We start from the raw sequence: 24,945 nt of genomic DNA on the forward strand, positions 1-24,945 counted from the left end.
TCACGAGTTGGCGATTCTTGTTAAGTTATGAGTAGTCATGTTGACCGTTAATGCATTGTGATCATAATATACTAATTTAAAAGTTGAATAAGTACATATACATTTTAGAAAGGGACCAAAAGATTAGTGTTGAGATGTAGGAGATCACATCAGAAGGTCTAATGAGGAGTGTGGATTTTTGGGTCTACTCTTTTGAACTAAAAAGGTGTACACATATTTCTACTTTCTCCCCACCCAAGGTCCCATAGCCGAAAGAATCCCTCCTAATACAATGAATAGTGTACAATTGGTGCCCTCGCTTAGATGGAATCAAAAAAGAAGAAGACAAAAGTGTGGCAAGCTTTATTGCCCATCATTCTTTCAATTTGTAGTCAGCAACTTAGCAAAACAAAATGGCATTTATGTGGGGCTTCAAAGCATACCCCCAACCTACATACTCATATTCAAGTTCATCAATACCAGCTCCACTGCCACCTACATGGTGCCCTAGTCTTCTTTTTTACTTTTTCCCTTTTAATTTTTCTGTTTTGGCCAGATTTCTATGTCCTACTTAGGAATAGGTTAGCATAATATTGACAACATGGATTAAAATAGATGTTTATTCTTTTCTTTTTCCTATCTTGCTTGCAGTCAAACAACATAAAAGACTTTCAAGGAAAGAGAGAAACAAAATCACCCATGTCCGAGTTGTCTCCGAATCTCGTGGGAATTAGGTAGGTGACTACCTTACAAGAGTCATTATTTTGTTTCTTAAGCAAAAGTCATTGCTACTTCATAAGAATACAAGGCTATCTCCATAATTAGAGAAAAACTTAGTTGCAATAGAGATAACATTATTTACCATACCCAACCAATAATGGCATGTCACTTGAAAGTGTTATCGCATGTGTCATAACATTATTAGACAATAACAAAATAATGTTATTTCCGTTTCACAAAAATCTTTCCCCCGTAATTAACATGTTCTTTTTCTCACTTTAATTTCCGCAAGAACAGTAGCCGAATCAATCAAAACAGGATTTCTTTTTGGGGGTCTAACCGATTTAAGTGCTTAATAGCGATGTGGAAAATGACATCCATCCAAGCATTTGACACCATACAAATCCAAAGCAACAGAGCTAAGTGGGTTTCTTGATACTTGCATTCTGTTCAATTATCCCCTTTCAAGTACAGAACAAAAAGCAAGCATAATGGATGGCTTAATGTACCATCAGAACACGAGCTACTTTTCTTTTTCTTTTTCCTTCTTTTTTTTTTCTACAAGAGCCATGAGGATTAAATGGCATTTTCAGCAAAAACAAAAGGCATCACTTGAGTTGTAGCTAATAATTTCCTCCTTTTTCTCTTCCCCTTTCTGGACAGAGAAATTACAAAAGCAAAACTTTTGATTGAGTCTCACAGATTAAGTCTACTACAAAATACAAACTTCAGTGGGGGATTCTTGAGATTAAAATTCCTCTTTCTTCACTTCAATGCAGAGTTTGGTGGCATCTTACCTCGTTTGCTGTTACGAACTGAAAACAAAACATCATTAGTTTAATTATAATCAGTACAGGGAAGGAAGCAGTAGGTAGTAATAATTTAATCAATCAAGACAAAGTTGCATTTTTATATAATGATTAAATATCAAACTTACGACAAAGTGCAGAAAGTTCAGAGCTCTTCAGCACACGCAGCCTCTTCACAGTAGACACAAACATGCTGCAGATCAAAGATCAAGAACCAAATTATACAAAACTGTTTTATGCTCATGGCAGGGCACAATACTACAAAATTTTCAGGTGAAAAACGACATTCTACGATGTGGGAATCGGTACGTACACAAATAACAAACAAAAACAATACTAAGCATGATTTTTATGCATAAAGAAAGAGAAGCATATTGGTTTGAGATTAGGAATCTAATGCTGCATTATTTCATAAAATGGGGTGATTAATTTGTTATAGGCTCAAATCAAGTGTTGGAATATAATATACGAGAGCAAGAAGAATAATAATCTAAGTCTTGCATCAAATCCACAATGATAAGATCGATGCTTACTTCCATGGGACATCCCCAACAAGCATCCTGTCTCCTTCATTATCTTCATATACTAGAGTATATTCCCCACTTCCATCCAATAAACCTGTAATTTCTTTCTCTTCCTCTTGCTTGTTCTGGGTTCCACCAGCACAGGAATCTCTTTGAGCTAAACATAAGAGAAAACGACGAAAAAAGTATTATATAAGTACAAAGGGTGCATTTTCATGATAAACATTAGGCACAAAAATCCAGGAAAATTATCAAAACAAATTTGAAGAAAAACCAAAATGCTTGCCTCCCCAAAATCCCTGCTCTAACAAGTAGATGCAGTTTAGGCAACTTTATGCATTATAAAATTTATTTGGTGAAATTGGGTTTTGACCAAATGGAATGACTAGCTACAGATCAAATTCATAGTTGATACATGTGGCATGAAAAATATAGATGTTACACATAAATTAGAAAAAGACAGACCTGAGACCACAAACTAAATTAAGAATGACAATTATTACCTGCCAGAAGGCCACGGAAGAGTTCATCAACAGCAGAGGAGAGGTTTTCATAGCTGTCACAGGCACTGAGGTCTACTTTTCTTCCAATAGGAACTCCATCCATGTTAATTTTCACAAATAGACCTTTTCTGCTGGTTTCAACTTGTTTACCATTAGGACCCTTGTTTGGGACTACATTTTGGGACTCAGATGTTGGCTTTGAAGAGCTGTTGCTTGCAAGGTTCTTCCTAAATGAACGAATTGGAGGCCAACCCACAACTGGAGCAGGAGCAGTTCTGTATTTTTTATTTTTTTTTTTGGGGGGAACATCAAAAAAAGAAAAAATTAGGCCAAATACAATCTAAGATATGTAGGAAAGGTGGTTTTCAAAGTTAAAATATTAATTTATTCAAAATATCAAGAAAAAATGTTATAAATAAAGCATGACAAAAATATGAAAAAAAAAATTTAAGTTGCATATCATAAACTTTCAAGAGAAACTATTTTTCCATCAGTAGAAATAAAAGACATCAAGAACTTATGAATAATGAAAAGTGAAACAGATAATATCGAGGCAATATTTTAAGCAGACTTGATAAGAAATGACAACAGAAAACAAAAAATTGCATGAAAATGGAAGAACAGGTGGTATGCTTAGGCAGATTCATTATGATGAAGCAGCAAAAAGTAATAAAACTCTGTATGTCACAGTAAAAATTATAAAACAGGGAAATAATTTGACACTTTCACAAAAATGAATAAATAAGTGAAATAAATAGAAATATAATCAGATCCACTAGATTGATACAATAGAAATCATAAAGACGTGAAGCAGTTATGCATGGACCACACTTTGTCTATAGCTCTATAGCAATGAGAACCTGTGAGTGAATATCCTCTGTCTAAAAAGATAAAAATACACAAGAAAGGAGAAAAAAGGCTGGGATACCTTTTCTGAGAGCTGTTGGGCACAGCTGTATTTGCAGAAGCTGGTGAAAATACTTTCTTTTCTGCATTCTGCAAATCTACCACTTTAGTGCAACAGGGCTGTGATGCTTTGTTGGGGGTAACAGGCAGGACCTGAGAACTTGATGTGAAGTGAAGAAAAGATGGAACTTTTGTCTGATGTTGATGAATATTTCCCAGCTGGTAAGACCATGGAGATGAGGACAAAACAGAGTTGTCTGAGGGAGTGATAAATTTCTGGGTTTGGTGGTGGTTTACGTTGTTGTTGTTGTTGTTGTTGTTGTTGTTGTTGGAAGACATAGGGGAAAAGTACCCAAGAGAGAGGAGAGACTCATCTCTTTCTTTGTTGCTTCTGGAGTTACCATTCAAAGACCAGTCTTCACCTGGAGGCCCAAGCCTGAGCTCCAACTTTTTCTCCTCTGAAGAGCCATGGCTTCTCTCATCTCTTTTCACAATCCAATCTCTTTCTCTTGGGATCAAATCTAGCAGTTGTGGACATGCCTCCTCATTTCGGGTACATCCCTCCATCTCAGTGACCATAAACAACAAGACAGTTTTGAAAATAACCCAAATGTAGAAATCAAATCTTTTTCTCTCCCTTCTACTTTTCACACACCAGAAATCAGTGGCTAGGCAAATTGGAGAACCTCACTGAGAAATTAAAGGCACATAAAAGTTAGAGGGTTGAGGGAAAAACAACAAGTACAAAAATCAACAAACTTGGACTACAAAAGAAAACATCTACATGAACACAGAGAAAAAATGGAACAGAAAGGTAGAAAGGTCATGTACCTTTTATACAAGTGTTTAGCCAAAGCTCAAAACTATGAAGGCCAACATCTTCATGTGCACAAAAACAAGTTGTTCTCTCTATCACACACACCTTGATAGCAGAAAGAGATGGGTTTGAGTCAAAAAGAAAACAGACAGAAGGGATCTTGATGAAGAAACAAGGACCAACTTTCAAACGCCACAACCAGTGAAAATCCTTAAGAAAACTCCGAGACTGAAACACAATATAACAAACAACATACAAGAAGAGCTAGCTAAAGCTCAAACGTACATAAAAAGCCCACAAGAGGAAGGAAGAAAGAAAAACAAATAGAATACCAACCAACCCAAAAGCACAAGAGGATAGGGAGCTATGATAGGGTGGGATTGATGTCTAGCTTTTTCTCTTTTAAATTTGCTCTACGCTTAAGTAGGTTCTCTCTTCTATCTCCTCCTTTTTTTTCCCCCTTTTCTCTCTCTACTTTTGTGACTTGTGGGTTTTGAACAGTTGTCTGAGAGTGATTCTTACAAATAAGAGAGAGAGAGAGAGAGAGAGAGAGAGAGAGAGAGAGAGAGAGAGAAGATGAGATGGGCAGAGAGATTCCCTTCACCCAAAGAACCCCAAAACAGGAAACAAAATTAGAGCAAAACGCACGCAACCAGAGCCCTCTAAAAAAAAAACGTTAGGTTGTTCAACTCAAGAAGCAAAGCGTGCTGTGCTGACCTCCCCCTAAAGATACTCTCTTCACTACAAAATATTTAGCCTCATTAGCGCACGGCCCCAAACATCCCCCTCTTGTTTGCAAATCACATTCTTGCTCCCAAAGTCACTGCCTTTACGTTTGAATTGATATGTTTAGCACAAACCCCAAGACATGTTTGCATTAGTGTCAAAGTCTCTTATTAAGTAAGTGTTAATTTAGGGTGTGTTTGGATAAGCAAGACACTTGTTGCTTTGTTAGGCTTAGCTTTTGAGATAAGTAAATTATTGGTTTGCTTTTTAGCAGGCCAAGAAAATTGATGGATGGGAGATGATGTCTATTGGTCAATTTTATTTTGTTTTTTTCATTTTAAAACTCTGTGCTCCCAAAAGGAAAAGAGAGAAAAAAGTTGAGAAAGGATTTGCATGATCCATATTTGCAGGGCTTGTGCAATAAAAACATGCAGATCCCATGATCTTGTCTGCGCTCTCATCTCTCTCTCTCTCTCTCTTGTTGCCGTCCACACATCCCAAAACCAAATGGGACTAGAGCGAGAGAGTCTCATGCGGGTGAGCTCACCATAAGGACTGTGTAGACCGTGCACCATAGCCGTTGGATTTGTGATCTCTGTTTCGGGATGTTAATAGATGAACAAAACGCAGGTTAAAGGAGCGGGACACAAAGCTCAAGGGAACTTGTTGTACTGCTCTACTATTCTCAGGTTAAAGGAGAGCTGCTTTTTAATAGTGTATGCGATGGGCTTTTTATGCGTACTCTTTGATCCCTACGCTAAAAGAATCTCAAAAACTCGGCAAATAATCGCCTGTATCGGTTTAAATCGGTCAGGTTTATTTTTCTCCCCATAATGGGTGGTTCACCAACTCCCAACATTGCACTTCATGACCATGATGCCCTTTGGTCGCTTCTTCAATTGAAACACTAAACTGGTACTAAAATACAAAAGCTCTTATGCATTATTTGCGTCTAACATCTAGTTTTCCATCAATTAATGCTGAAAGGATTATGCAGTTTCATCACATTATCTACATCTGGTTTTCCATTTGAGCATTAGATTACATTTTCTTATCACATTATTAGTGATTGCGCTGCTTATCACATCATTCGCAAAATATGTTGTCGCTATTCTTTTGAAAGAAACATTCTTATAAATAAAAGTTCTTATACGACATCTTGAAGACATAAAGAAAAAGAGACCTCAATAAATTTTTGTAAGACAAAAAATGCAGACAGGTGTGCAAGTAATTGTCATTTCACTAATAAGGGTTTACTAATCATCGACACGTGTAATTTTCTATTTAATGATATGGATCTAACAACCGTTGACACTAATTTTTATTTATTTTTTGTTGGAGCAAATGCTTCTATTATAGAAGCACCATAATTGAATGAGTATAATAATCAAAACTCTTCCTTATTATGTAGATTAATACAAATGTGTAAGCAAAGACTTATATTATGGCTAAAATGAACTATTACTAGTCCACTTAGTTGGGCAAATTGTTATTGTGTTATCTTACTAAAATCCTTTTTTTTCTTCTTCATTTTGAAATGACAAGTAATATAAACATACCCTACCTCTCCTCACGTCATTCCCTCTCATTTTCCCTCTCAATCTCATCTTCACCCTCATTCTCACTTCCGTTCTTCCTCTTTTTCCTCTATATTCTAGCACAAAAAATAAAAACTTAAAATTTAAAATGAAATGATTATCAAACGGAGCCCAAAAAAAAAAAACAATGTGAAAATCACATCTTTTTTTAGCATAATATGTGAAGATGCATAATGTTTGCAAATTATAATATATTATTTCCCGTAAAAATAAGTCATTTTGGTCAATACGGCAATACCACACCAAAAAAGAAATTACATAAATTGAAGTGATTTTGATGGATACATCAAAACCGTGGACAAAACTACATTCAAATGTACTGTTTTCAGGGTACAAGTTTTCAATATTTTCCTCTCTTTTTTCTTTGGGTTTTCATTTGATTCAGATAAGTAAGCTACAATTTTGAAAGATTTGCAGAATTGAAGGAAGTGGTTTGGTGAAAATGTACCCCCCAAAAAATTGACAGGCTTGAAACCAAAGCAGTTTTCCAATATTAACCTTGAACTTGGACTATATGGTCTTTTTAACGGACAATATTATTGTACACAAAAGGAAAAAAATAAAAAAATCGGCGATTTAGTAATTACACTGTGACCGAAGTGTATGGAGCCACGGTCGGCTGGTCTGGTTGGATACTGCGAAACGCATACTTTGTATGAGCCCAAAAGTACACAGCCTAACTGTGGGCTGTGTGAATCTAGGACTGAATGCCATGTGTCGGTAGCTTAAAGCCCTTTGCTTTTTGTGTTTGTGGGGGCATACGACGTCGCTTTCTACCCTCGCGTGGGGGTGCACGTGACCTCTTGGCCTCCGACCAACCCAACATGTTCGACGTTTAACGCCCTCTCTGACTGCGAGTCATCGGAGTAGGTAATTATTACGTACGGGAGGTCTTACAATAATTTCGTGATCTGCATCGAATCAGCCATTTTTCGAATTTTGTTTTTTATGTTTTGCAAAAATACTAAAAGAAAGTGTTCTTGTAAATTATGATAATTTGTAAAAAAAACGTGAGCCGTTGATCTTGTAATGGAAGGTGAGGAACAGCTCGTGATGTAGACGTCAAATCAGGAGGTCGTACTGGTCATGATGCCTTTGTCCTCAAAACATAACAAGAATTTATTGGATGGAAATCAGACATGGCGCACTAAAGGCTGCCAGTCAAATCATGGGAGTCACTTCGATGCTTTAATCCCGACCGTCTGATTCATCATTTTTATTTTCTTTTCATTTTTTATTTTAGGTTATACAACTGTAGCACCCCAAAAATGAGAAGGAAAAAAAAAATGTTGAATGGTATGAAGTTCTTTGGTTAAATTTGTCATTTTGAAGTTCTCGATTAATTATGAACATGCTCTCATCGTATTTTGACAATTTTGACGAATATTTATTTTTTCGTTGCAAATCACTCATGTTATAATATATGATTTAATTTATGCTTTAGGTCATGATATATAAGTGATTTTTTATTATGATTCTCACATATTCACGTGGTGTTACCAATTCACTTATATTATAATGTATTATACTTTAGATCTTTGAAATATCAATTATCTTGTCCACTCGTATTAGAACGTATGAATTAATAACATCACGTGACGATATGACCATCATACATTCAGAAATTTCTCATGACATATAACAATCATGATATCTATTAATATTATAACACATGAACAATTAATATCGCATTACAATATAACCGCCACACACCAAATTTCTGAATTTTGACACTAACTTTTAGTGGAAAAAAGAAATACAAATCATTAATTTGGGATCTTATCCAAAGATTATGTACTAATCTAATGCTTTTTCGACTGATAATAAAACAAAAACGAGACAAGCAAATCTCAACCTAAATAACCATAAACTTCTTTTCATGACCCTAGTCTCTATTTCTTTATGCCTACGGCTTCTTTTTTATTATTATTTAATTTATAAAAAAAACTTGTTAGCTTGAGTGCGCGGGCCACTGTGTGGGCTCTACAAATTACAAATGGGCTGCTTTGCCTCTCATTTCCAACCAAGTTTTCTCCGCGTTTTTTAACACCAAAACCATATCCACAACACCACCAAACCATATAAACAATCAACCATCGCCATATATACATATACATATATATGGAACTAAAATTGAGGAATTCTTCAAATAAATTTATTTGAATGACATTTTTATAGGACCTATCATACATTATATTTTATTAATTCAAATCGTTTATTTTATAGATATTCATTTGAAGACCATCTGCAAAAAATTAAATTATTTTATAGATACTCAATTAAATTATTCAAATTTTAGTATTTTTTTGAAGTATCGTGTTCATTGATTTTGTATGACACAATTAGATGCCTAAATGGTTTCTGATTTCTCTAATTTTTTACAAGAATTATCTATGAATGAAGATTTATTACCCCATTGATATATATCCCAAACTTTATTTGTGCTTTGATGGCAGACCCCACTAGTACTGATACTTCAAATCTCCTACTATGTGATCAAAACTCAACTTTGTCACACAATCCCACTTTTCACAAATATGGCCCCCCATCTATTCCTTGGCCTATTTTTTTTTCTTCAATTCATTGATTGCTTCCATTCGATCAGTGTCTTAATTCCCTATTTTTTTTGTTGCTACATTCCATCAATATCCTTTGGATAGTTTTGTTGTGTTCTTCTTGTTTGCCTTCACTTTAAAATTTGCCCTACTGGCTGTGCTATATACTGCGACTAGTGTGATTTGTGGTGTAGGAGTAGGACCACTCTTGGCCTGTGCGTGGATATATTTTCTTTGGGTTTGTAGGGGTATTGATTTGCGATTATAGAATGGAACCCAATTCCTCACTTCCATAAATGAATGGCAGGTTTGCATTTGAGTAGGTTGCCAAACGATAACGTAGCCTTTTTCTTCTGTGACCTAGTGTATAAATCTACCGTCACATTCACAACGTGTCGTAATTTGGATGGATTGGTAACACCGCATGATAATGGTGCTATTATGGTGTCATACAAAAGTTTCAAATAAATAATTATGTAATTAGTTGTAAACTACACGTATCAAGTAAATTCAAATAACTTGCTCATGCGAATAAAGCACAATTAGATTTTGCTTTTGCAATGCAAATAAAGCACAAAGAGCTAGGGAAATGCCCCAACTTGATATTTTTGAAGGAGGGGACGTTCCATGTTTGTGATAATTCCAAGCATGAGGTTGCTGGCTAAAAAGTAATGTTCATAACAACCATCACGAAGCCTCTTGTGTTAATTATTGCCATGGGCTAAAGGGAGCTTTCAAAAGCTTTTGAGAGAAAAAGGCAGGTTTCCATAAAAAAGGTGCTTAGTTTATTCCATAATTAATTGTTGATTTTAATTATGGTTTGAAGAGTCATGCATACTTTAAATATAAAGATGCATGCACTTCATCTTGGGTCTTAATTCAAGATTAAGTCAGGATTACAATAAGAAAACAAAACCCTAAACGAAATTTTATTTTACCTATACCAACTATCCTTTGGTTTAGCAGTATTTGTCTCCATTTAATTGGATGATGTCTCAAGTTCGACTCACATGAATTGTAAATATCTAAAAAACCAAAATTATGGATTAATTTTCTGATATATATGATAACGATATTTATGGGAAACAAAGCATCAATCTTGATTTAGTGTTTAGACTTTTCGGTGGAAAAAGCCCACATGCCCGTAAAAGACCAGTGAGAACGCATTATGCGCCGTTATATTATTCGTTTTCAGAGAAGCCACACACGAAGTGGAGTGGAGTTGGACGACAAAGCAGATGAGACAGCAAGATATTATTCCAATTACAAGAAGAACAAATTTAAATAATTATGACAATATTGAAATTGAAACATGAGTTGCTGAAATTGATTGAAGGGAAAAGAAAAAATGACTCCAAAATCACACTTTCTGCATATCTTCCTCATCAATCCTCTCTCTCTCTCTCTCTCTCTCTCTCTCTCTCTCTCTCTCTCTCTCTTCGCCTCCCTTAACCGCAAATATTAAAAGCATTTATGACATTGTTTGACAGAAAAACTTACGTGCTTTGTATAGAATCACTGAAATTAAAATATATACATTATAAAATAAGCACTTGTAATAAAATTTTCACTGTACTTCTAATAAAAACGCTTATAAGCATAAGTTTTCTACCTGGAAGAAAAAAAAAAAAAGATCAAGGACAAGGAAATTTAAGAGGAAAGCAAGATGGACCAATGAAGGACCCCATTTCTTCCCCTAATAAACGTGGGTAATTTAATCTGGACATCCAGGAATCGTGGCTTTGACACTATTTCAGGGCCCAAGAAAATGATTGCCAATAAGAAAGAAAATGAAAGCAAGAGAATGAGTATTTTGTTTAATTTTTTATTGCAGCCTGAAGCTTATCATAATAATGTGGCAAACTAGCCATAAGTGTTCCATGCACTCCCAACAATGTGACACGTAATATTCCTCTATGATCTTTTTTATTTATAATAAAAAAATCAGTATTTGAGGACCCTCCAGCAAATATGGTTCTTTTCATGAGAAGGGTTTTGATGATTGGATCATAATTTATCTCGTTAATAACACGGGGAAAAAAGTGAAAATACATTTTGGTAAATCGAATATTCTTAATTATTATTATTATTATTATTTCTTTTAAGAGACGCGACATACGTTTGACAAAATGCCTCAAATAATTATTCCATAAATTAATCATTGATGTATATAAGATATGTGTCACAATGAGTTCTACATAACGTCAACAACGGATAGTGGTTTAGGCGTGCTTGACGATTGTCCAAAGCTATCGTCAAAGGAAAGGAAATTTATGTTGGTGGTTTTGTGAACACTTTTGATTTTCTAGTTTTCAAGGTCTGCTTGAAAGCTTATGTGAAGGTTAATCTTAACTTGTACTATTGTTTGGTCACTATGACAAGAGTCTTGAAAGTAATCAAGAGTGCCGTAACTTTTCCACTTTCTTTAATTAGGTGATGATTAACGGTTGCCACGGGCCATTGACTTGGGTTAATTAGCCACACTAATCATAATATAATGGTTAATTTGCAGGGGATCGACAAAGATATGTTTTAAAATGGATTGACATATTTTTCTGCGAGTTTGACAAGTATGCATTTTTATGTTGACAAAGAAAGTTTATCAAAAGTTTGCAGTGGCATGTTTGCACAAGCAAAAACGCCTTTTAGAGCATTGACAATGAATTTCTTAAACTACATTTTAAGACAAATTTTAGAGAATGATTGGAAAAATATAACTCTAATCATGCTCACTATCCAGCTCCAGCATTCACAATCATGCTCCCTAATTTTTAGTTAAATTTTAGCTAAAAACATATAATTGGTCCCTAAATGCTATAACCATGCTTTCTAGTTTAATGCTCTAACTCTTTTCTAATTGATCCATCTCTATTTAAAAAATAATATAAAAATAGTTAGCATTAATTACAGGTTTAAAATACTTATAAAATAAAGCAGCATTAAATTATAGAGAGCCACTATGAGTCATTTCTCTCTTCTCATATTTAGGAGCCCCTAGAGGCCTCCATATTTTAGGAGGTGTATAGGGAGCACGGTTAGAATTGTATTTTTCCAATTTCTCCTTAAAATTTATCTAAGGAAGTGGTTTAGGAAGCCTATTGTGGATGCTCTAAATATGATGAGAGAGGAATGACTCATAGTGACTCCCAATAATTTAATGCTGATTTGTTTTATGCGTAGTTTAAACTTTTAATTAATGCTAACTATTTTTTTATATTATTTCTTATAGAGATGGACCAATCATATTGAATTAAAAAATAACTATAGTATTTATAACTCCCTAAATTAGGGAGTATAATTGGAGTTCAAATTTTATAGAGAGCTCCAAAAATAACTTTTGTGTGTTTTTAACTAAATTTTAACTAAAAAACAGGAGCATGATTGTAAATGCTCTTTAATTAGCAAACCAGCCTGAAATGTTGAACCTATGAAATCCTTAGGGGGGGTGTATTCAATTGTGATTTTAATAGATTGTTTTGAAGCTTAAAAGTACGGTGGTAGTTAATTAGGATTTTTAAGTAATCAATAAAAATCTGGTGGTATCCAATTAAGATTTTTAAATAATCAATACAAGTCCGGTGGTATTCAATTAGGACTTTTAAAAGATAAGCAAAAGTACCATGGTATTCAAAAACTTACTGATTTTGAGGTATTTCATTAAATGATGCATTGTGTGAGACTTTTGAGTGTGTGATATAAATACCAAATCACATACCAAATCTCATCTTCCCATGCATGATTCTCATATATGCTCTCATACTTTTTTTTCCCACTATTCGACTATACATTAAAAAAAACTTTCGTAAGAGAAATGATAAAGAAATATTAACAAGAAAGACTATATCGCCTCTTTTGGAGCTAATAGGCATTTTTCAATAGCTTTTCTTTCCTTGTAGACAAGCTTATTTGGAGCAAAATTATATTTTTGATACTTTTTTTTAATTATATATATATAAAAGAATTTCTTGCTCATTGTAGACATTTCCTCGCAAGGAGTTGCAGCCCTCCACAACTCTGTCGATGTGCCCACAAGCTGCTTGATCTAATGCCTCAAAGAGGCTTTTTTTTTTTTTTTTTTTTTTTTATGCGTAGCTGCTGCGCATACATCACACATGGTGGCTAAATATTTTTTCTAATTCCCTGTCCCAAAATGTTTGGGACTAGGAACAAAACAAAAAAAGAAAGAAGAAGCCTTACCCACGATCTAGAAGAGACGTGGATAAGGTGCAAGGTATTTTTTTACTCTATAGCTTTGGTCCAAGCTTTGACAAAAATTAGGAGTAGTCATGGGGTTGGGTAGGATTTTCCACTATGTTTCTTTATTTTGTATTTCTTGTGCTATATGTTTTGCATTAGGTGTTGGTGGTTTTGGATGTAGCTTCTAGCCTCTACTTATGCTTTTGTATTTCTATTGTTGGATTCTCAGTTGTGTTGCGTTTCTTTAACGTATTCATTCTGGCCATGTGTGGCTATCTTGGGAGTTGCATTGTTCATGTCGGTGTACTCTCCCTGGACTAACCTTTGATGGTTACTATGCCTCCATCTTTGTATTAACCCTAAAAATTGGGTATATTCCATCAGGTTATGTATTTAGGTGAATGATGATGGGTGATAGAGTTCAAGCTTGTATAGAAATATAAGTAAATTCATGTAATTGCAATCTATTAAAATCATAAGTAAAATCCTAAGTGAATTAAAATCCTAAGTAAAATCATGTAATTGCAATCTATTAAAATCATGAGTAGAATCATATAATTACAAATCCGACTGAAATTCATTACATTAAAATTATATAATTACAATCTATTAAAGTCGCAATTGAATACACCCTCCTTAATCTTTAAAGCCCCAAAAGTCCACAAAGAAAATTAATTGAAGATGCATTTTGCAGCATGTGGGTAGGCTTTTGTTGATATTTTGGGCTACTTGTAAGATCTTATTAAGCTGCAGCAGCTTAAGTTACATATTTGGCCCAACACAAAGAAAGCTTTGTTTGGAGAAATATAAGGGGTGTTTGGGCATAAGATCAGATGATAAATTGTTCATTGTGAACTTATTAATGACAACTCAATAATAAGCCATCAATTTCTACCAATTAAGTCACGGTACTTTCGCAAACGATCATTAATGTAGTAGTTTGGAGTACGTGCTCCTTTAGGCAAGATCAGGAGCGGAGCCACATATAGGCTTGCCATGACCAGGGCCCCCCAAACTCCATGAAAACCCAATTCTTTCTTATGCATCAACTACAATATTAGTTAAAATATAACTCTATATAATCTTGCATTTATGGTACTGGCCTCCCCACAGATTAGCTTCTAGCTCCGCCACTGGGCAAGGTCCCGAGTTCGAGTCCTAGCATCCATTTTTTGTGTGTGAGTTTAGTATATTATCACCCCTTATCAATAGGAAAGGTCCTCCAAAAAAAATTTCATGGTACTTTCATTGGAACTCTAAACAAGTAATATTAACATTCAGTTTATTGATAAACAAACACCTACGACAAGTATAACGGATTCGAACTCTGGTGCAAAAGATGAACACTTTGTTCTACCCAATTGGCTTAACTCACTTATGCAACCCAACTGATGTAAGTAGATTATCACCCGTCTCAACAACAAAGAAAACGCACTATGTGAGCAATATGCCTTAGAATTTTATAAAATTATTAAAAATTCTCAATCAATCATGGTAATTACAATCAAATTGGCTAAACTTAAGTAACATACATAGACAAGTATGAAGAAAAAAACCTTCTTTTTTTTTTTTTTTTTTTTGGGGTTACTTCTTTTATAACTGTAGTTGAGATTGATGGGAATTTTTGAAGAAAAACCGTGCAAGCACGTATAAAAGGTCGTCCGGGAAATTAGTCTTTGGGCTTTTATTTAGGTAATAAATAGCTTGCTAGAGCAGAGCCCATATGCTCTGCTTAAAGGTGAAATGGAAATGGTTGGCCCATGAACATCCATTATTTTTCTTAAAGTGGATATAGGGTAATGTGATATGCTTGTTTCTTTTTCTTCCCGCAGAAAAGGAGATGTCATGTTAAACTTAAAGTTATTGAAATCAAATGATTAATTTCACCTAAATTGTAGATATTTGGCAACTTTTTGCAGCCATAAAGCTTCAAGCAAAGATAATTGAAGAACCAAACCACAACATAGTTGACTCACTAGTACTACGATGTTCGTGAATATGAACCCGTTTGGGACTTTGCTTCCGTATGAAGCATTTATGTTCATAAGTGCTTTTATAACAACAACATTGACATTTTCTTTAAAGCATTTAGTCGTTCTAAAAGAAGCATCAAACTTCGACATGGGTAAAGTTGAGGTGATTAAGAATGGGATTGGTGATTAAGAAGAAGGGCTAAATTTCTTGGAACTGTAAAGCCAAAGATAGACAAGATCCAAGGGTAGTGGGGCCTTGGGCAGAGATTCATTGATACATCAAAATAAATAAAGAGGGTAAAGCAATCAGCAATGAAGCTTTGGCATATTTTGTACGACAAAGCCAGTCTGGATTTACTACAAAAATAATCATTCATTTTCATTCAGACCATAAAATAGTTGGTGGCGTACAACTAAAGGTTCATACAGAATCCATACATTTTGTCACATAATTTAGGTATTTAGATAGATATACTAATCAAATCCACATGCATCCAGCATGGCAGCGGGTCCCATCATCATTCTTTGATTTTTTATTTTTTATTTTTTCCTGTTTAAGCTATATGCTGATTCGATTAGGATAGGTTTCGGTTTCTCTTTTCAATGTTGAAAGGTGTTCAAATATAAGAGAAGAAATTAGTCTGAGGCTAAATCATCTTTAAATTAACCCTACAAATATGAACTTCAAATTAACATCGTCTCTCAAGTGGTTTTGGATTCATACTTCTATAATACATGTGTGTGTTTGAGTTTCGCTCTTTTTCCTTCCTAATTTTAGCAACAACAAAAAACGTCGCCTTAATTGCAACATGAACGAAAAATTTACAAGCAAGGAACCCTATCCATACTACAATCAACACATTTTTTACAAATGTTTTTGACTTTTGAGTGTGGTAAACAAATCTGCTAATGGTATTTAGCTTTTTACAAATTTGGATTTTGACCAAGCATGATTCACTCCAAACATGATCGTATTCGTATTGTATGACAAATAAGTTTATGGTATTTTTGTAATGTAAAAGAGAAAAGTGGAAGATTGAAAGGACATAAAAAATAACGCAGGCAGGTACGAGTTTTGGTTATAGTAGGTAATAATTATTGTCTCTCTTTTGGGGGGTTTGGCTTTGCATATTTTGGCGTTTGCTCCAGGTTAAACCTCTCTCTATGTGCCTCTGTCCCATGCACTCAGCAGCTCTTGGATTATATGAGGATTATATTTACAATTGTCTCCTACCCACGTGCGGCCCTACCCAGTCAAAACCCCACGTCTCCGATTTTATTTTAAAGCGCCACCGCTCGCTCAACTAATCGCCGAGCATTGGGCTCCCATCTATAATCTACTGCTACCTCCGATTTTAAGTGACCAGCTATCGAAAAATTTCTAGCCAATCGATCTGTTAAATATCAAGGTTTACAGAAATATATATGGAGAATATGAAGATCAAATACCAATATTGAGATAAATTATATGAAAATAATATATTAGAAAAATTGGATATTATTTTCATAGCCAACCAATCACAACCCAAAAGCTTTTGAATTAGAAAAACTAGAATTGGGCACTATGTTATGCATGTGAAAGAGAGAAAATTTGTCGTAAATGATTGTTTAGTTACCATACTACTTTTATATTTTAAATTTGATGCAACGTATTTATACTAAAAAGATAATATTGACATTTCACACCTATCAATTGACACGAATAATTATCTTAATATATTACAACGTAGACATAAATATAGATTAATGGAATAATGCTTTCTCTTTACTCTCTAAATTCTTTTTAAGAATCACTTAAGGGCATTTGTATTTTACAGTACATTTTAAATTATTTTTGGTCGGTTGAATAACATTCCATTCACTTGCATGCAAAATGAATAATTAATTTACAAGATTAATTGACTTTATTTATGAAATATCTCCCCTCGTTCTATCGTTAAATTGAATTTCACTTTTTTTTCTTGGAGCCACATATCTATAAATTTTTTAAAAAAACTTTCGACTGGGCTGCCGTCTAGCGAAAAAGGGGCTATATCCGCACTTGCTCGTAGTCATGAGTCATGACTCATAACCATGGGAAAGTATTACTATTTATAGATCTAAAAATTTAAGACTTGAATTATTGGAGAATATAAAAAAGAATAGAGATGCCCAACAAAGAACAAACGGCTCTAAATTCACTTTGTTTAATTACAAGTACATTGATGTATACAAACACCTTCTTAAAAAAGTGTCACTGTCGGTTACTCCGGAGTCAAGAGGTCAGAGGAGTCAACGAGTTTTGATGTGGGAATCGCCGGTGACAAGACAATTTACCGGCGAGCTTTTGAGATATTGGCGCCATATTCGTGGGACCCACCCAACAACACTGTCGTTTTCTTTGCCAGCTCTTCGCAACTTGTGCCCATCCTTTTCCCAAAACCAGCCTTCATTACCATTCCCGTGAAATCTCTTTCCCATTTTGCCCTTTTATTCCCTTTCAGAATTAGTTTATTTTTTGGGTATAATAACCAAAAGTATAAATATCTTCAATAAATTTCATTTTCAATCTACATGCACGTTTTCTTCCTTTTGGAAAATACAACAGTCTACATCTAAATATAAATAAATAAAATCTTCGACCAAAAAAATCTATCTTAACTCCTTCTGGACCACAAAAATACCCTTTTATTAAAATATGTGAAGATACTTTATATCCAATATTAGAAAGAAAAAAAACTTTGCACACAATAATTAGTGCTAGTGCAAGAACTATTTTAAACACTCATATGATGTGCAATATACCTCAACCCCCAAATGATACTAAAACTTAAATTCGACACTTATACTAGTTTTTTTATAGTACTAAAATTCGAAATTCGATTCTAACATAAGTTTATAAACAAATTTAGTATGCTCAATTAGTAAGTTGAGCTCTTTGTTCCAGCTCAACCAAATTAACTTAAGCAACTAGACCTAAGCTATTTGTACTAATTAGGTTTGTGTTGAATTTATTTGAACTTGATCAGATTAAATACAGGCTTTAAATCAAAATTAAGTATATAGAGTTTTAACTTCAGTTAGACCTCTGAACTTGCCAAACTTGCGCATCATACATCATAGTGTTTGAAGTTTTTTATTCATTTCATCAAATTTTCATGAAATCAAAGTGTTAAAGTAGAATACTTTTTTCCTAATTTTAAAAATCATTTAATTTTTAACATTTCAACATTTAATTGATAAAAAAAAACTTTAAATTTAAAGAAGGATTAGAGAGGCCACAGTAGGGGTAATTTAGTCATAAAACATGATCCCCAATATCTCCAGGTGGGTGGCTCCCTGCAAAGCCCTGTATCTCTTTGGATGTTCACTTTCCTTTTTTCACTGTATTGTATTGTATTGTGTTGCAAGCAAATTTAGCCAAAAGCTAGTGGGTCAGTGAGTTTACCACACAACACAACACAACACACACACAAATGCTCTGTTTACAATCCCTTCATTCCTGTCATCTCCTGTCCTTCAAACCCCCTTAGGTCACTATTCCTCCATTTCCAAACTCACTCTGCTTCTGCTAATTTTTTTCCAGAAGACCCCACTTACCCTCACTTCCTCCAAACCTGCCAATTCTTGCTCTCTCTCACTCCTCCAACCTACCACTTGTACAAAACAATAACATTAAGAACCATTTAGATTGTAATTTGCAGCTAAAATTTGTACCACCAACTTCCATTACTCTGAGCAATAGTTACACCAGTTTGTCTGTTCTTGATCTCAGTCCAACCATCTACTATTTCTTGTCAAAACCCATCAAAGCAGTTGAGCTGAACTTGCTCTCCATCAACCACTTCCAATCATTTTGCAAAACTCAACCCAATTTGTCAAAATCTTGATCTCACTCCACCAAGTGACCAAGCCACCATTTTTAATAATCCAAACCCATGAGACCTGCCTAAGTTGAGTTAACTCGAATAACCAACTTCAAAATTCTTGCACTTTCTTTGTTTTCTCTACCAATTTCTTGACCATGAAGCTTGAATGGACCCCTATGCCAATCCTGCTTTACCTTATTCTCCTCCCAATTAGCTTTTCCACGGCTTATTCCCCGGCACCCATGATCTGTACGGACACTACTCGCTTGTGCACATCTTTTTTAGCATTTAAGCCCGAAGCCAATGAGACCCTTTCGGTGATTCAGAGCATGTTCGATGTGTTACCTGAAGACGTGACGGTGGAAGGCGGTGATGGGCGGGGCTATGTGTTTATAAAAAAGAACTGTTCTTGTGCTGATGGGATCAAGAAGTACTTGACCAACACAACGTTTACTGTGAAATCAGGAGATGGGTATGTTTATGACATGGTTATGGAGGCCTATGGTGGGCTGACTTTTTTGCCCAACACGACTAGGCGGGCCAGATACGGCGCCGTTGTGTCGTTGAGGCTGCTCTGTGGGTGTTCAAGTGGGTTGTGGAACTATTTGATGAGTTATGTGATGAGGGATGGAGATAGCATTGAATCTTTGGCTAGCCGGTTCGGGGTTAGTATGGATAGCATTGAGAAAGTGAATGGGATTGATGACCCTGATAATGTGACTGTCGGTGCTGTATATTACATACCTTTGAATTCAGGTAAGTTGTTTTTCTTTTTGGTTCATATGGTTTGCTTGTGATTTATTCTGTTTGTGTGATTTGGTTGAGTTGTTGAATTTTGGGTTAGAAACTTACAATGTGGTGAGGTTTTCATTGGGTGTGATTGTTGGGAAACATGTAATGGAATGCTATTTCTTTGTAATCATGTCATTGATTAGATTTGCCAAAGTTGGCAAATTCAATTCATTTAAACTTTGAATTGTGAGCTGTGGTTACATCTCTTGGTAATGAATGGATGAGTGAATTGTTCGTCACATCATGTCGAGGCATAGTGCGTGTCTATCGATTATTGATGCCGTGTTATCTTCATTGGAGCAGCCATTAGTTCATTTTGATTGTGCCTGAAGAAGTAGTGGACCTGTTACCACATTTGCTGCCAATGTTCATTGTCATCGTTTCTACCCTTTTGTAAACTCCTTTGTATGTTCTGTTATGAAAAGTAAAATATCCAATGTTTTGTTGGGCAAATGGACAGTGCTCACTAGGGAAATTTGCTGAGTAGAAATCATTATGTTATCATGTCTTATGCATACCTATCTCTTTTGAGGATATTCTAGTTCTTGGATGATTTCCAATCAATTTCCAATAAGCATTATGATTAGAGTTTAACACCCTTATTGTAAATGTGTATTTTACTTATTAACTTTATTTTATTTTTATCATGCTTCTAGTTCCTGGTGAGCCTTATCCTTTGGAGAGTATTCCTCTTGCTCCTGTTCCTTCTCCACCCATTGACAGTTCTTCAGGTATAGTTGATATATTACAAGGAATTATAACATTATATTTCTCTGGGAATTGGTGAACTGCTAGTTTTGTTGATATAATGTACAAAATTAAAAGTTGAAAACTAGTTGCTTTGGTGAGTAATCCGCTTGTTAACATGTTTTCTTGAGCTTAATGTAGAAGAAGAGCTGAAAACTTTAAAGAAGTGGAACCATTGAGTATGCATGATAAAGTGATTTCTGTAAGAGACCTAAGTTCAAGTTTATGCTGCCTTTCTTTGAATCAACTGAAAGTTGCTCAAATTTCAAGATAATTAGAAGGAAAAAAAAAGATTCTCCATGCAATATCTCATTGGTTGCCTTGTGAAAAAATGTTGGCTAAATTATATTATGTTTGCAATTACCTTTGATGTTTCAATTATTGCTGAGAAAGCCATGTCAGTAAGCTCACAGAATGTGTTTTCTGTTTCGATTGTCATACATCGCTAATCATTTCAACACACATTAGGAGCACTGGTGACAAATTTTTATTTTATTTTGTTGCAAATTTTCATTTGGGGCAAAATTTTAGTTTGTTGAGAATATGAATCAAAGTAGATAGTTCTTCGGAACTTACTGGTTTTTCCAGCACCCTTCATATTTCTGATTCTTCTTTCATGGTTCCCCCCAGCCTTCCTAACTTTCCCAGGATTCCTCCACTCAAGCACAACATACTGCACACAAGTACATCTTCTCAAGAATTCTAACAAATTGTTTGCTATTTGTTTGCAGCAAATCAAGTGGATCATAAGGCGCATGTGCCATATTTATGGATTGTAGGGAGTTTAGGTATCATTCTTGTTGTGATAGTATTAGGCATACTTTTATATGTTTGCCTAAGGTCATCAAAGTGCTTAACTGAAGAACGAAGAGGTCACTCAAAAGATCCTGATGGCCAGATTAGGTTTCATATTCTTGGGAAGCCAAGTTTCTGTTGTGGTTCAGGAAGGTACATGTGCTGCACGTCTGCAGATTGGAAGCAAACCAATGGGGATTCTAATAACCAGCAGATAACTATTCCCAAAGGTTTACTGTCTGAACTATTTTATCTCATCATATTTTATTCCTCAGATTTCAATATGAAGCTCTGCTTTTCTAAATGTCAGATGATTATTATCTGTAGAAGGAGAAAAAAGAGAACATAGAAAGGCAGGGGATAAATTAGAACATATAAATTGGAGCTTCTGTAACAACTTTTCTTGAAAGGATCTTCATGTAATAGATTATTGTATGTCATGCCTCCTTATTCTTGCCCTCTGATTCAGTTTGTCAGGGTTAGTGTGTTTGTGTGATCTGCTTCCTTATCCAATCTTTATGTACCGAAATGTGGTCTTCCTCAATCTGAGAATGCCTGACTGATCCTCTCCTTTTACTTGTTGCAGCTCTCGGCAGTCATGTACTTGACATGGAGAAGCCTGTGGTTTTCACATATGAAGAAATTTCTTCCTCAACAGACGGATTCTCTGATTCACGTCTTCTGGGGCATGGAACATATGGTTCTGTGTATTATGGCCTCCTCCGTGAGCAGGTTTGCAGCTTTGTACTTTGTTTCCCATATTCTATATTTTCTTTTACCATCTAGAGTAAGTTTCCCTGTCACATCTTTGTTGATATGGATTTGAATTTCGTTTTAGGAAGTTGCAATTAAAAGAATGACTGCTACAAAAACTAAAGAGTTTCTGGCAGAAATAAAAGTTTTGTGCAAGGTTCATCATACAAATCTGGTAATTCTCATTGTAGCTTTGGAGCTTATTGCTTTCAGTGTTTCAGAACTCTGACTCCTATTTACGTTTAATTGTGTCAAGGTAGAATTGATTGGTTATGCTGCAAGTGATGATGAGCTCTTCCTTATATATGAATATGCCCAAAAAGGTTCACTTAAAAGTCATTTGCATGATCCTCAGAACAAGGGTAAGTTACAACTTACATGCTAATGCTATGTTGAGAGAATGCCGTTAGCTATATTTTTCTTGTTTCTTTCTTTGGCCCAATATCTGCTCCAGGTTAGGTTCTATACTTCTATTAAAATTTGGCCCGCTATCCACTTTATTTTCCAGTTTGTATGTGACCGTTGTCTTGTTGAGCCGTGCATATGTCTTTAATCTCTGTGAATGATTAACTGGCTCATAGGTCATACATCACTTTCCTGGATCATGAGGGTCCAGATTGCTCTAGATGCTGCTAGAGGTCTCGAGTACATCCATGAGCACACTAAAACTCATTATGTCCACCGCGACATCAAGACAAGCAACATCTTGCTTGATGGTACCTTCAGGGCAAAGGTTCAATATATTATAGTGATTTCAGGTGTGTTGTGTATGTACGCATTTTGTCCATGTCAGTTATTAAACTTGTTCTCTTTGTATTTTAGATTTCAGATTTTGGGTTGGCAAAAATTTTTGGTAAAACAAGTGAGGGAGAAGCTACGGTAACCAAAGTTGTTGGTACATATGGTTATCTGGCTCCAGAGTAAGTAACCGAACTTTCAACTGACTACTTTTTCCTTGAAAAATTCAACAAGTCTTAATTATTGCCCTCATGCTTCCTTGTAGATACTTGAGTGATGGCCGTGCTACTACCAAAAGTGATATTTATGCTTTTGGAGTTGTTCTTTTTGAGCTTATATCAGGAAAGGAGGCTGTTATACGAACTGAAGGCACAGCTACAAAAAATTCTGAAAGACGTTCACTGGTATCTATTGTAAGTTCTTCTTAGGAGACATACTTTTGTATTCTGTATGGATATAAGAAATCTAATGATCTTTGGCACAGAACATTTCTTTAGAGTAGTTATCAATTCAAATTAGTATAATTTAACCAGCTCTACTTATATGATACATCCCTAATTTTTGTCTGAACTGCAGATGCACACAGCTCTTAGGAGTGCACCGGACTCCATGAGTATGTCAAGCTTGAAAGATTACATTGATCCAAATATGATGGACTTGTATCCCCATGATTGTCTATTCAAGGTAACTATAATCACCTTTTGAACTCAAACAGATTGGCGGATACTTTTGCCTGCTTTCACTGACTGTACCTCTCTGATACAAGAAAGTGCTCGAAAGATAAACCATATAATTTTCTGATGACAATTAACATAAAAATTACTTGTAAATCTGAGTGAAAAAGTGACACTTATTCCTTAACTGGACTGTGGGAACAGGGGTCATGTGAGAATTAATTTGAAACCAATTATAGTTATTAGTTTGAATATGAAAATTTGACATTGGTTTTATGTAATCCCAAGCTTTGTTTATCAAGCTATCATGCTACAGAAAGTGGCTGTTAATACTTTACTTGGTCTCTCTCTCATTCAAAGCTAACATTTTGCCAACTTTCTGGGAGAGGAAACCTTATTTTACTCAATCCGGAGATGTCCATTACTGAGCACCTACCCAGACCAGGGCCAGAAAGGGCTAAATGTAGACCTTAGAATTATTCCCGCACAAGTAATTATATAATCAGAGTAAACAAGAAAAATAAAAACACTTTATTACCTTTGACACTGTTTTTCAATGTTTATCAGTAGCCTGTTAATTTCTTCTTCTTGGTGCATAGGTGGCCATGATAGCGAAGCAATGTGTAGATGATGACCCCATCCTACGGCCTGACATGAAAGGAATCGTGATTTCCCTGTCACAGATCCTCCTATCTTCAGTGGAGTGGGAAGCCACTCTTGCAGGGAACAGCCAGGTATTCAGTGGCCTTGTTCAGGGAAGATAGTGGAACAGCACCTTCCTTTTCAACCTGATGCCCTCAAAGATTTCATTATTTTGCCTTTCTTTTATCTGTATGCTGTGTATAGTGGCACATATATAGTGGTAACGTGGTAGTATTTATACATCATCTTTTCTTTCTTCCATCTTGGTTTGTTTCTCCTTTTTCCCCCATTTTAGATGTTTTATTCTTTGTAGTGTCATTTGTGGGAAATTTTTGATTTAATGTGAAATATTGTGATGGTGGAGCTGAGGAAGTGTTGTTTCCTTGCAATACGAGTGAGCCTTCAGTAGCTTAATTTTATATATAATTTTTTTTTCAGTTCAATTCTGATCCTATTTTACGTGGAACATCTTTTATAAACCTATACAGTATACTCAGAAATACACTGAGACAATAGTCAATGCACATGGATGCAGTATTATCTACTTGATAAGACCGAGCAAATATTTTCATCTTGAATCTCTAGGAGCCTTGAGCTTCTTGATCCAAAATGGTCTCCCTTATTTTTCTTTTCTCTTCCCTTTACAAGT

The 24,945-nt window shown here is 35.1% G+C and overlaps 2 protein-coding genes across 2 annotated transcripts; one reads left to right on the plus strand and one right to left on the minus strand.

The window, feature by feature from the left end:
• Positions 1-1,103: 1,103 nt before the first annotated feature.
• Positions 1,104-4,845, minus strand: LOC117622434 (auxin-responsive protein IAA26-like). The gene is made up of 6 exons (XM_034353103.1): positions 4,273-4,845; positions 3,464-4,131; positions 2,536-2,810; positions 2,042-2,189; positions 1,637-1,701; positions 1,104-1,514 (listed from the first exon to the last, which is right to left on the minus strand). Exons 2-6 carry the CDS (start codon positions 4,018-4,020, stop codon positions 1,465-1,467), a joined length of 1,095 nt encoding a protein of 364 aa, XP_034208994.1. The 5' UTR covers positions 4,021-4,131; positions 4,273-4,845; the 3' UTR covers positions 1,104-1,464.
• A 13,796-nt stretch (positions 4,846-18,641) lies between these two features.
• Positions 18,642-24,715, plus strand: LOC117622741 (lysM domain receptor-like kinase 3). The gene is made up of 11 exons (XM_034353508.1): positions 18,642-19,911; positions 20,604-20,678; positions 21,426-21,719; positions 22,076-22,221; positions 22,328-22,417; positions 22,499-22,604; positions 22,824-22,975; positions 23,065-23,162; positions 23,246-23,393; positions 23,557-23,664; positions 24,254-24,715. The coding sequence occupies exons 1-11, from the start codon at positions 19,311-19,313 to the stop codon at positions 24,416-24,418; spliced, it is 1,983 nt and encodes a 660-aa protein (XP_034209399.1). The 5' UTR covers positions 18,642-19,310; the 3' UTR covers positions 24,419-24,715.
• The last annotated feature ends 230 nt before the right edge of the window (positions 24,716-24,945 follow it).

The sequence above is a fragment of the Prunus dulcis genome, chromosome 3 (genome assembly GCF_902201215.1).
Source record: "Prunus dulcis chromosome 3, ALMONDv2, whole genome shotgun sequence".
Classification (NCBI taxonomy): Eukaryota; Viridiplantae; Streptophyta; class Magnoliopsida; order Rosales; family Rosaceae; genus Prunus; species Prunus dulcis.